The 13,586-nt window shown below is 44.6% G+C and overlaps 1 protein-coding gene and 1 long non-coding RNA gene across 3 annotated transcripts; one reads left to right on the top strand and one right to left on the bottom strand.

The window, feature by feature from the left end:
• The first annotated feature begins 1,417 nt into the window (after positions 1 to 1,417).
• LOC133926389 (uncharacterized) lies at positions 1,418 to 5,118 on the top strand. Of its 2 annotated transcripts, none has more exons than XR_009911089.1 (3): positions 1,418 to 2,103; positions 4,116 to 4,327; positions 4,399 to 5,118. It is a non-coding gene; the product is annotated as an uncharacterized LOC133926389 (long non-coding RNA). The 2 variants fall into 2 exon arrangements; XR_009911088.1 differs by having other exon boundaries at positions 1,422 to 2,103; positions 4,402 to 5,118.
• Positions 5,119 to 9,576: 4,458 nt separating this feature from the next.
• LOC133925791 (putative RING-H2 finger protein ATL49) lies at positions 9,577 to 11,193 on the bottom strand. Its single transcript, XM_062371543.1, has one exon. It carries the CDS (start codon positions 11,018 to 11,020, stop codon positions 9,752 to 9,754), a length of 1,269 nt encoding a protein of 422 aa, XP_062227527.1. The 5' UTR covers positions 11,021 to 11,193; the 3' UTR covers positions 9,577 to 9,751.
• Positions 11,194 to 13,586: the final 2,393 nt, after the last annotated feature.

Here is a 13,586-nt window from a genome sequence, read left to right as displayed (position 1 = left end):
CACCTTCTCGCACAGGCTGGCACCCATCGGGCTGACTGGGCTCAGGAGTACATAAGGGGTAGCACGACAAGCGAAAAGGAATCGAACAACAAAATAGACTTGAACCGGCTTCTTCTCCTACCTTGGCTCTTCTTCTACCTTGGATACTCCGACTCCCTTCCGAGTTTCTTCTCCTCTGCTCCTCTTCTTCTAGTAGACCAGACCACTTAGTCTCCTTTGTTCTATTCTCTCCTTACCACTTCTATCCAGTTGTCTAGGCTTGATTTGGTGGAGGCGGTATTCGTACTGAGCTTGAGTAATTTACTGTTCATGCGTTGGATTATTGTTTGATCGAGTGAAGTTTGTGACACATCCATAGTAAAAATTACTCAATTGTTACTATTTAGCGAATTTGAGTGGGGCATGTGTCCCCAGTCAGCCCTTACCTGGACCCGCCCTAGACATCTCTTTATCATGCTTGCATTCTTTCAACATTCCCCATCTAGCAAGGAACTAAAGATCGATAATGGCTTCATTCCAAAGAAGTAGAGTGCCTCCCTGTATCTATTAGTCAAGTGATGCACGAAACTATTTAGATGAGAGCCCCTCATGTAAATTGTTATTGCTCCCTGCTTGCTGATTGATAAGAACACTTGAAACGCCTTGAGTCAGCTAGGTCACCATTGGAGCAGCCACAACCTTCAAGTCCACGACACCTTCGCTAGCTAGATCATTAAGGGTTTGTCCATCTGGAGGTGGTGGTTGTTGGTGTTGTAGTATAGGACGCGCCGTGGTGGTGAAGAGGTCCTCCACCCCTCACACTTTAGTGATTGCGGAGAGGGAGTGGTCGACATGATCTGAACCAGGTCAGCATCCGCTCGCGCTTGCCCTAGCTTTGGGGTCAGGTCAGGTGACACTTGGGCCAACGCGCTCTCTGAAGTGTGTATGACACCTTCATCTACCGTAAGGGTAGAAGTAGCTTCCAAGGGTGGCGTGATGCAACCTATCGATGTCAAAGAGTTGGCCATAGCGGATGCTACAATCCCAACTGTTAATCTTGGTAGGTGCTGCTACCTAGCATGGGAGGATGCTGACAGGTGCCGATGGTGATGACGATCCCACGAGTTTAGATTTGGGAGAGGATGATGGGGAACGACCCATGGCGATACATTGATAAGTTCTAATGAATCCTTGAGCCAACAAGGATATGGAAGAAGATGTTAAGAGGCAAGGGAAATTTTGTGATATTGAAGGATGCGGAATGGAATCTTCTATATCTAAATGCCGTCGCATTGGGAGCTTCCCAGGATATCCACATCATCAATTGCCTTGGTAACCGTTCGATCTGAGCAACGGTAGCTAAATGCCGTCCGATTTAGAGCTATCGCGCTCAGGGCTCAGCCCTTTCTAGAAATCGCCCACTAATAGAAGATCCATCCTCGCTCGCTCGCTCGCAAGTAGATATCCTGATCTCTCTTCCGTCCGCCTGAAACACCATTTATTGGCCTCTGCACACCTCACCGCAACCGCCACCACCGCCTGTTGGTGAAGCCCATCGCCTTCCTTGAGCACCATACATCCGGCTCTACGCACCTCGCCGCCACTGCCGCTGTCATCGATTGGTGAAGCCCGGGAAGCCTCTCCATGGAGGAATACTGGCCATCGGATCTGCTCCATGCGCCGGGTCCTTCGAGAGGCGTCGAGTCCCCCGCTCGCCCCCTCCTCCCGCTCCTCCACCACGGCCTTGCCCGCTCCACCATCCATCAGTCTCTCACCTCCATCCCCGTCCATCCCGACGGGATCCCATCCACCTCCTTCCTGTGGCTGCCCCACTCTCCGCCGCCACTGCTGGCCCCTGATCCCGTCGGGCGTTGGACGGCATCCTGGTCGCCCACGGTGCCGGTGCTCTCATGTCCTCGCTCGACACGGAGCACATGGCACTAAGCACCCGCGACAACGGACACCGGGTTGTTTTGTTAACCATCTTCGACAAGACTCCCATCTCTAGGGTCACGCATCTGCCCCTGACTCTCAGCTCTGATGTCGGGTTGTCGAGCTGCAGCCTCCCCGGCCTTCCCACGAGCTCATCGAGCACGTGCAGAGGAGCAACAGAGTGCCACTGAGGTATATTTTGAGGATTTTCAGTTTCTCTCTACAATCTTTGCTTCAAATTGGTGTTCTTCTTTGTCAAGTCCAAATCTTTCTTTCTCTCCATTCAATTCATAATAGATTTCCACTTGATCTTCTTTGTTCCAGTCCTATTTTCATTCTGTATCCTCGATAAATTAATTAATCTATGTGCCCATTCAGCTAGCACCTTCACACATGCATCACAAACAGAACATTTTGTTTTAATCATATATGCTATTCCCGCCGCATCGTGCGGGGATTTGGAGGGCCCTGCGCGGTCGCAGACTCTGAACATGCTCATATACGAGGCATGCTCTGTATCTCTTTGCCCCATGGAGGGCAGCGGAAGCTTGCGGGTGGCGTCCAACGCTTGGTTATAGAAGATTCAACACTAGGATATATATCCTTAGGCCCTGTTTGTTTCAGCTTCGGATTCTGACTTTCAGCTTTTATAATCCGAAGCTGAAACAAACAGGCAGCTTTTGGTTATAGCTTTTTAAAATCTGCTGGTTGGATTGTGATAATCTGAGAAGCTGGTTTTTCTCAGCTTTTGATAGATTGTGAAAGTCCATTTTACTAAACTGTCCATTAAATTTTTTTAGAATCTACAGTCTAAAAGCTTTTCACAATCCAGCTTTTCACAATCCAGCTTTTAACAATTCAGCTTTTATAAGCTGCTTTTCAGAATCTCTAGCTGAAACAAACAGGCCCTTACAGCGTCCGATGTTTATACCTGAATTCTCCTAGGCACAATATAATATATCATATTACCACCAAAAAATTATTGATAATTGAGTATCGTTTGTTCTTTTGGCCCTTATGCTCTAGCTCTGTGGGGTCATCAATTTTTTATTAGCCACTTGTAATTTCATAATATATAATTACTTTGTTGACACTCATCTAATTTTTATTTAATTTTATCCCTTTTTCTTCTTTCTCTTGCTCATGTTAATATCTAGCTACCTCACTTCTCCCGTTCTTCAAACACATTACACCTCCACGGTAATCTAACTATGGTAGATTGCGCTATTGTTTGTCTTTGTCAGCTGCCTCCATATGTTGTCCTACCTCCATTGTCTGTTTTTCTCCTCTGGATTATCTCCTTGTGTTTAGGTGAAACTCTAGCTTGGTTTACACCAAGCTCTCGTCGTAGCACTTCTATCTGGACATCATGCATCCGAATTTTGGCTCTTCCAACTTTATTATTAATTTTCACCATGGAATATGTAGAATATACCAGTGACATGACTTTATTAAAAATTAAATTCAAAATTTTATTTAAATTTGGTCACCTTAAAGTTTTCTTTTTTCTTTCTTTTGTTTGTACGCATGATAATTATGCACGCCAACAGATAGGAGAAGTGCCATATTCATTTGCTCCATATTTACAATCTATATATATGTGTGTCTCAGTACGTCATAGGTTCATGTTTAGTTTCCCATGTTCTTAATTTCAGCTCATTTTATATCAATCTAATGCGTTCTTAGAATGTGTAGCTCTCCCTATCTCTAACTTGTAACATAGCAAGACTGCAAAATGAAATTGAGATATTACTTTGCTAGATGATCTTTATTGTTAGTTTGTTACTATCTAAGTATATGTTTTAGGCTTTCATGCATCTTTCAGACTAGAAACAACAAATTCGTACCTCTACCCATTTTTGTTGTGCATATAATTTTCTATTGTTCCTTTTGTAAATCAGCTTTGGTAAAGTTGCCTTTTAGGGAATGGGATCATGTTTGTTAGGATAGGCTAGATGGAGGCTTTAAGTGCTGATCTTCTTCTCTTGACAATTGGATTGGAAGGTTTATTCTTCTGAACTATTCATATAGCTCTACGATAAGATACAACAAATTAAGTTGCTGTTTCTATATCAGCCATCAACCGGTACGACGTAAATGTTCAAGAACATTTCTATAAGCTGTTGATAATCGATTGTTTTGTTCCTGACCTTTAATGTTACAGAGAAAATAAGTGTGTACTTATCATGCCATTCTGATTGCAGTATATCTAATGGTATAGTCGAGTTGTCCATCGTCAGGAGGCTTCACACCATATCCGATCTCCTCTCACACACAGATGCTCCGTCCATCCTTGCAACGGGATGTTATCCCAAGCGCACGGCGCAGCTACCCCCTATGGTAGCCGTCTCCAAGCTAGAGCCCTTTGTCAGGCTTCCATTTGACAGAAGACATCGTATAGCCTTCACCAAAAGAGGTAGTTTGTTTCCCCTAGCAGATTGACTAATGGAAGTCTACTACTCTTTAACTCTAATCTTTCTCGGACAGTAGCCTCGGATTGGAGCTCTCCATTATGCCCGACTGCCTGCTGCACCTCCTGCTTTGTGCTACCTATTAGTAGGTTTGTTATTATCTTCCATTCAGTTAAATGCTTGATGATATCCAGATAAAATGGGGTGTGCTTCTTTGAGATGTTTGATGTAGGCAAAATCAGCAAGCTGCCTTTCCCAAGAATCAAACAGATGTCTCAACTATGACCGAGCCAAGATATGAATCAGAATCATTCCAAAGCATTAATTTATAGTCAACATGGAGACAAACTAAAATATGGATCAACTCTATTTCTGTTTACATCATCACTAAATTTTCGTCTGTCTCAATTTTCTTCTTCGTTTATGTTGTGTTTTTCATAGCATGGACACCTGATCAATCCTACAAACATATCGTTCCAACTCGGATTGCATTCACGACTTTGGTTTTTGTTCAAAAGCCTACAATTATCTTGGATTATATGTATACAGAGATATTCAGTTCAGACTTGCAGGTGTGCAATCCACAGACTATTGTCTGGACTAATCTACAATGTTATTTCCGTCTCGGTGATCTTAGCATAAATCTATTGGTACATTAAGAGATTGTGTGCAAAGGGTACATTACAGTATTTATTTGGGATGTATGATTCTTCAGAAATTGTAGGACATTACATTACGGTATTTAGAATTCCTGTAATTCCTACGATCTCCAATATTATGAGAACTGTACTTAGAATTACGGTAATGTCCCTTGATAACTTTCTATCCGGCTTGCTCTCCTTGGATTGATGCATTTTTACTTTTGTATTTATTCCATTGGGGTTACAATGCAGTAGCCGAGCTAATAAAAAATTCACCCTGTACACTATTACCTTATGCTTTTTTATATAAATATGTTACACGTATCCTTCAGAAAAGGAAATATAGGTTAATTGATGCCAAAGGTTGTAAGTTTTCATAGTACTTTATCTTGATCACCATTATATAATACAGTACAAATGAAACGAAAGCCATAAAAAATAAAGTTTGCTAGACTATCTCCAACCTCACAGTTGGAAGGGATTAACGGATTCAGGTTGTAAACTTTGAACCAACATATTTCTATCCTGCAAATTGATAGGGTTGAGAGGAAACATATAGCTTAACATAATGATATCCTTTTTTTTAATTGTGTAATTTAACATTCTCACAAGTCACAAGCGTACATAAATTATCATATCACGTCACACTAAATCGATGGTTTTCCCCTCTGATATAAGCTTCATGTTAAGTTTCAGTTCTGTTTGTAGAGTACACTTCTACAAGAAGATCAACATAAAATCACGGTCACAAGGGACATGTTTGGATCCATCTCTCACCTAAAGCTGCCAGGCAAATAAAAAGTAGCTCACTTCGGCAACATCTCATGGATACAAGTTAGCAAGGAAAACATTTACTTCATTATCCTTGACAATGTCAAACAAGGGTTACATAATCCTTGCATATGACACTCCAAGGGTTACACAATACAAGAGAAAAGTGTAGAAAATGGGTTATCTGAAATATTAACATTCTCACAAATAGATTATAGACTTATTACACACTCCTGTCTCAGTGATTGGTCATACGGCACATCAATGATGCGCTATTTTCTAGTATACATCTAGACGTGGCATGGCAACGGTTGGCGACCAAGGATTGTTGAGTGTTAGAGCTAGGAGTGGGGAGGATGACGATATATATGGCAGCATGGAGGGAGAGGATGACCAGTTTTTAACTGTCAGATCTTGATCCAACGCTCACAATTGTGACCAGTTTTCAACTCAAAATCCGGTAATAAGTGGGTTAACTTGGATCACTCAACTCTGAACATTGGGTGATTCAGTCTGAACCGCGGCCAAAGGTGCAGATCGAGAGCAAAAGGCGTAAGCCTCCACGCCGACACAAATTGTTCATGTGTGATGCCTGCGATTCTGCCCTGCCATTTGGGGATTTGGTCAAAGGGGTGGTTAGTTAGGCAGCGCATGCACAGATCAGAAGGAACTGAGCTAGCTAGTGAGCTGAGATGAAGTGAGATTGCCTGGGTGGGGACAGCATGCACGGGGCAGTCCACAGGGTTGGTTGCTGCAGATAAACTACCTGCAAAAAAGAACAGTAGCCATGAGTTGCAGACCCATGCGACCATGAGTTCATCATCACTGTTACGATTCAGATCCAAAAACGAGTGTCGATCATTTGCTTCGTTTCTTTTGAGATCTTCTGGAAAGGAGCTGAATTGCAAGGTCATGGAGCAACTCTCCAGAAGAAAAGATCAAGCAGCGATTGATGGGATCTTGGAGAGAAAAAAACTATATCCTTCTGAAAAGCTTGTGTGCATGGCTTTTTCCAATGAAATTGAAGACTAATAGTATTTCACTGTTTTGGCTGTTAGAAACTAGCACAGACAGATTAAAGTTGAACTCTCTGACTTATCATTGCATTTGTTGATTATTATTCCCCAACTACTCATATGCTACTAACAGGACTAGTTTCCAATCTTTTAAGCTACTACTGTGTGACTAATTTTCTGCTTGGCCCAGACCCTTTTCTTTCCTCCTCCACCTGTCTCCATGAACTTCCTCTGCTATTTGCATGGAGCATGCTTGCTCGCCTGCCTGCCTACCTTTCTCAACCTTGCCATCTACTCAAGATGATGTTGCTTGCTCCTAAACACGGTCAATTCTTATCCAACTTTTGTGCCGCTTGACCGGTCGCATTCACCTTTTACTCGCCGGATTTGTGAACCTAATGATGCATGCAGCATGGGCACTCCTGAACCCAGGTTAAAAAGAAGAACAAAAACTAGAGGAAAGAACTAAAAAAATGTCAGCTTTTCTATAGCTGCGTGGTCCTATACTCGGTCAAAAATTGACTCACCAGTTTCCAGCGTGCATTTTTCTCCTTTTCTGTTCATAAGAAATACAGTGCATGCTCAAATACCTCATCTGTTGCACACTTCACTTGAAAAGATCGGACGCATCGTTTTTAACTTGTCAGTTATTCACAATACGTAAGCATTGGTGTAAGGTCATGAAATTGCTGTCACATAAATCTAGTTCGATGGAGTGCGCGTGAAAATTTTCATATTCCTACTGAAACTGAACTGTTTCGTCTGCGGTTCCTAAATCTAAGAGCCTGTTTATTTTTTATTATGATTCTAACAATCCAGATTATGATTCTCTCAACTTAAAATCTAGATTTTTAAAATTTAAATTGTACAATCTAAAATAAACAACACTAAATTATTATAATCTCCCTTCTCTTTCCCCCTACCCTATAGACTCTCTCACCACGCGAACGGCGGCATGACTATGAGGGCTTAGTAGCAAAATGGATTCGCAGCATCTTACTGTGCAAACAGTCGGTGACAGCGCTACTTGGACTGGCCGGACTCCATGGACTGCGGCGAGGGTGACCTCGAGCTACAAGTTACGGGAAACGGCGGGATCAAGCTCTACGACATCGCGACAAGATAAGGAAACTATCTACGGTGGTCACGGTGTTGATTGACGGTCAGAGAGGGCAGGCGACGGCGACCGGCATTAATGAAAAGGAGGCCCATGGTGTGGCGGTGGTACAACGGCTAATCGTCGACATGAAGCTAACTTACATCTTCCCTAGGACCTACTAGTGCTCAATTAACATAGAGGAAGGGAGCTCTAACCTCGGATGCGAAGGACCAACAACAATGGTTGATGATGGCGGCGCGATGAGGGACTCTGAAATCCGACGAGCTCATGGCTTCACTGCACATACAGATGGAACAAGGAGAATGAGAGGAACACATAGAAGCGTCGAGCGCGAGGAATTGGACAGAGACATGATGCTTATCGGGATTGATTGGGAGATGACACAAATGAGAAAAATTGAAGAAGTGCTCGAGTTTAAGGAGAGGGCGACAAGGAGAACTCTCCCAGGTGGATCTTGGCGGCCGGCGGCCAGTGGAGTAGCACCGGCAATGGCAATGGCGGGCGGTGGCGCCTGGTTTCGACCTCTGCTATGACGGCTCGACCGAGTGGCAGCAAGAGCGAACGAAGAGAGCGGAGAGAGAGAGAAGAGAAAAGAAGTGAAACGGTACGTTTATAATGTCTTTGGTGGGTAAATATAAGCCATAATCTATAATCTAGAATTCAGAATCACCTTCTCCTTGATTATGGCATAATCTGCCTTCAGATTGTGGAATCTGGATTGTAGAATCGGTCTGTTTGTTTTTGATTTTGATTCATAATAAAAAACAAGCATGAGACCCAAAAGAGTTTATATATTTTTCCCCAAAATTGCATGTGATTTTGGTAATTTGCAAGATTTATGGCGGCACAAATGCTAAACATTCTAGCAGTTGCACACTGTACATTGTCCACATTATAGATTACTGGTACAACAGATGTAGACAAAGTGCAACTACTATTGCAACGGCATGTAAAACAAAATGGGTAGTATAAGCCTGCAGAGTCCACTCCACTACCAAGATTTTTGCTGCTGCTGCCAGAAGAACAGCTCATGAATGGAACAAAGCAACGTGGGGAGATGAGGATTTGAGACGCCCATCCGGCTTCCTCTCACCTTCTCATCACATGCATCAGCAGTTCAGGCACGGCAGCACCTGAGGCAGGCAGTTGCAAGTCAAACCACAAATGTGCCAGCACCACTAAAATGCTAATTATGCCGATGATCCATGGCCCAGTGATTAACCTCACTTTCTTACCAGGGACATGACATCTTTGTTTCTCTTATGGGACAGGCCTGCACTTTGTTTGTCTGCATTCACCAGTCTTTGCAAGAGTTTGAGAGTTGGGCTGTTCATTTGTCCTTCCTCTCTAAAAGAAAAAAAAATTGTCCTTCCTCTCTAAAAGAAAAAACTGCCCACTGTCCTAATTTTCATCAGTACCATTTTGAAATGATGAGTAAGACCCTTTTTTTTTTCTTAAATAACTCATTTGACTCTGATTATTTCGATCAGGGGGTAGCTCCATTTTTCCTTTTTTTTTAACTGAACCGACAGGAGAGTTGCAATTTTTCCTTTTTAAAACAGACAAGGTTTGTAGTTTTGTATTGTTTCAAATCCATCACTATCTGCCTGACAAATCTAAAAAACCACGCTTCTTTTGCTCATGAGTGGCTTCCAAGTTCCTCCAACTCTGCTGAAATTGCAAAGCAAATCAACCGAAAACGAGGGTTCCTCTGCAAAGTGTGGTGTGGATCACACCAATGAAATTCATGTCACTTCCTTCACACAAATTTCTTGATTTGAAATCACTATAATCAATCTGAGAAATAAAACGAAAAGAGAGGAGAGATCAAACAAGAAAAAAAAAACAATCTTGTGTGTTCAGTGTGCAAACTATATGCGATCAAGAATGGCCTCCCTGCCTCCCGCCGGCATCCCATTGCAGCGCCGCCCTCGCGAACGACGGCCGCTCCTCCGCGACAGACGGCACGCCGTTGTCGCCGCAGCTTCCTGCCACCTCTACGTCCCAGCTCTCCTCGCTCCCGCGGTGCTTCTTGCACCCGGCGGCCATCGACGGCCACCGGAACGACAGCGCGCGCCTCTCGGCGGCCAATTCTGCTGTCCGGCGACCATTATCCTCTCTCTTGGAGGCCGAGACCATCCAGATCTTGGACGTGGAGAAGCTGTCCTTGTTCAGGCTCGCGGCGCCGTCGCTGCACCGTCCGGCGTCCGCTGACGCGGCGGCCTCCGTCACCGCCGTCTCCCACGCGCCCTTGTTGGAGCCCCCGAAGTCGCACGCCGACAGCGCGAGGCGGCGGCGCGACCTCGAGCTCGCGGGCCTCCTCTTGGGCGTCGTCTTGACGGCGACGCGGAGCGCGGCGTGCTCGTCCATGACGTATTCGTAGGATCCCATGGACAGGCACCTCCTCTGTCCAAGACTTCCCCTGTCATTGCCATTGCTGCTACTTGTGCAATGGACTGCAAGGTCCCCAGCATTAACATTGCCGTCCACGCACCTGAGCTTGCCAAGCTTCACCTCGACGATCTCCTCTGCCTTCGGTGACTCCTCGTTGTCTCTATCTCCCGGATCACTGCCGTCCCCGACGACCGTCTCGGGAAGGCTCTCGGACTCGAGCATGAGCAGGATCGGGCTGGACGCCATCTTGTGGTCGGCCTCGGCGAGGATGCTGCCGCGGCAGAGCGGGCAGGTGGAGTGCGACAGCAGCCAGGCGTCGATGCAGGCCACGTGGAACGCGTGGCCGCACGTCGGCAGAAGCCGGAGCTTGTCGTCCATGGTGAACTCGCAGAGGCACACCGCGCAGTCGAACGGGTCCTTGCGTCGCCCCGCGACGGCGCGGTAGGGGAAGACGGGCAGCGCGTCGATGAAGGCCTGGTCGACGCCGGCGTCGTGGAGGTGGAACAGCTGACCGAGCTGGCCCTGAAACGGCGTCGGGCTGCCGTCGCCGGCCGCGTCCCCGACGCGGCGCCGGCGCCGCCGGGCCCGCCGCAGCCGCAGGAGGTACTGCACCAGCAGGTTGAGCAGGCCGGAGATGAAGAAGACCATCGCCAGGATGGCGATGAGGAGGATCCCCGGGCTTAGCTTCCTCTCGATGGTGCTTGCTATGGAACCCCCGTGCGGCGGCGGCGGCGGCGCTGCACCAGAAGCGTTCATTCTTGTGGCCCCAATTGCTAACACCTCCACCAACGCGACGGCAACAACGACGACCAAGAAAGAAGAAAAGGAGGCATTTTTATGTGTGAGGCCGGCGACGGTGTGGAATGGAGAGGGCGTTTCGGCCTTTGTTTGGAAGGGTTGGTGATGGCGAATGCAACTCTGCACGTCGTTTGCACGTACGGCTTACTTGTCTTATGATTTTTTTTCGTCGACTCTTTTAATATTTTTGATATAAATAAATAAATCAAATATTCATATAAACTTATTTAATTGTAGTCAATAGTCATTGACGGGCGATATGATGCAACAGAGTGGCAGAACGGTGACGGTTAAGGTTTAGGAGATCCAACGATGAGGTCAGTGGAAGTCTCGAACGGCGCCAGAAAATGTAGCGAGGTACCAGAATTAAGAAAGGCATGGCCCTCCAACCTACCGGCTAGTAGCATGGGAGCAGTGAATGGTTGTTGACCTCGGAATAGCTATGCTGGACCGCCGGAGCTAGCAAAAAGTAGCCATTCCGGCGAAAATGGATGATGGGCTCCGGCCTTTCGTGGGTCAGTCACCCTGTTGGCCTGTTCTATCATGTCCTGTGGGAGTGAACAAAGCTAACTGACGCTCGAGATGTTGTTCCATGGTCGCCGGCCTCGCCGCCGTCGCGCGTCGCGCTACCAACCAGCCACCGCTGTCTTTAACGCACCAACTAACCTTTGTGATAGAATTTTCGTTCTCTTTAACATATCAACGACTTTCCTTTGTAACAAAGGATTCTCAAAGTTATTCCCTCTAAAATGAGATTTTCTCTTCTTTCGTTTTACAAATTCCTTAAAAAATTTGTTAAAGATGATAAAAAATAAAAAAAATAAGAACAGAAAAAAGAATCAGGAAAGAAACAAAACGACGAGAAAATATTTAGGGATGACATAAAACACCAGCCACTACCCTACATAAAGGTAGAGGTGGGTCTAGTGGCGGATCCGGAGCAAGAAGGGGCTCTCTTTTCTTCTTTTCCTCCTTTTTTTTTTACTCTTTTCTTCTTACTCTTCCATGCATTTTTAGGAGGGGGGAGGAGCGGCCTCCCTCCTGAATCCGCCGCTGGGTGGATCTCTAGCAAAATTTATCTCGATGGATCTTATAGATTGATTCAAGTGCTGCCATGGGCTGAGAGCATCAAGACAACACCAAAACATCATTCCAAGGACATTACTTTCACAAATAATAGCACCAAAATAGGAAAAACAAGGGGAAAAAAAACTGAGCAATGTTGTGCTCATTGTATTTTGTGTTTTGATTAGTAACATTACATAATTTAAACAGCCTGTTTATACAGAAGACATAAATTATTTGAGGGGATTGTTCTCTACTGGAAAACAACACAGAATTGAAGCATGCAATTGCTTGTTCGCACACTTGTTTTGTGTTGTCCCTCCCAGCAAAGCATTACCAGCTTTCTCTGGTGCTTTTATCCCTTCAGCCAATTTTTGGTTGTTGACAAGTGCTAGGCCGAGCATGTAATGTGCCCGCCAGCAAAGTAAATAAGCTATCATCTACAGACAAGATATTAAAGAGTACTAACTAGTCTTACGATTTCTATAAGGTTACAGATTAAAAGAGAGACAGATCCTACATCCTATTATTTCTGAACACCCTCCCTGGAATGTTTCCTCACATGCTTACACTTCTGCGGTGTGGGCGATTCATTTGCAAAATTAAGCATGTGTTGCAACTCAAATGGCAACAGCAATTTGTGATTTAGTGCGAGCATGGAACCTAGCCATGAGAAATGGGGTTCCTCTAGCCCATTATTTTGAGGCAAAACCAAGGGAAAAAAGAAGATTCACAACAGCAACACTATACTCTATCCATTATTCAGTCCAAACCTTGAATTTGATCAAGTTTAATCACAATATATTATGTCACACCACCAGCAATGGATCATATCAACATATAAATATGCAAAAAAGTTAATTGATCTGTAAAATTGGAAAACTATAACCTTCAGACGTTCAAATTGATACTCTGAATTTCTGATGGACAGATTATATGGGCTCCAATATAAAGATTTATGTCTGTAGTGCCTTCACTGAAGATAAAGACGTCATTCTCGATCAAGAAGCAAAGACTTTCTGGCACATGTTAAAGGCTATGCTTGAACCTATTTCTCTCCAATATAAAGATCACTTCTCAGCCATAGGTTTCTTGAAGCATAGACAGCTTCAAGAATACACAATTCTGAATAGCATGTGCCCATATGACATATACTACCTAGTTGATCAATAATCTGTTATTACCTTAGGAAAACATCTTTAGCTCATTGAACTCAACACGCACATAGTAAATTTAATTGACTGTTGCAAAGAAGTCGTCTCAGAACTCTGTACAACTGCTTCTCAGGCAGCTACTGAAGAGCACTAGTAGCATTCAATTGCAAGAAAGTTCTGAAAAGAATTTTTCTGAGTTCAAGGCCAAAACTGAACACTCTAACATGTACATGAGCAGTTTGGTCACCGAAACATGTGAGGAATTCACAGTACAAGAGATGCCGCTTCATTGAACAATCTATCTT

This window comes from Phragmites australis, chromosome 8 (assembly GCF_958298935.1).
Source record: "Phragmites australis chromosome 8, lpPhrAust1.1, whole genome shotgun sequence".
NCBI classification, from domain to species: domain Eukaryota; kingdom Viridiplantae; phylum Streptophyta; class Magnoliopsida; order Poales; family Poaceae; genus Phragmites; species Phragmites australis.
Note: the sequence above shows the minus strand (reverse complement) of the source record. Positions and strands in the feature narration are given on the sequence as shown.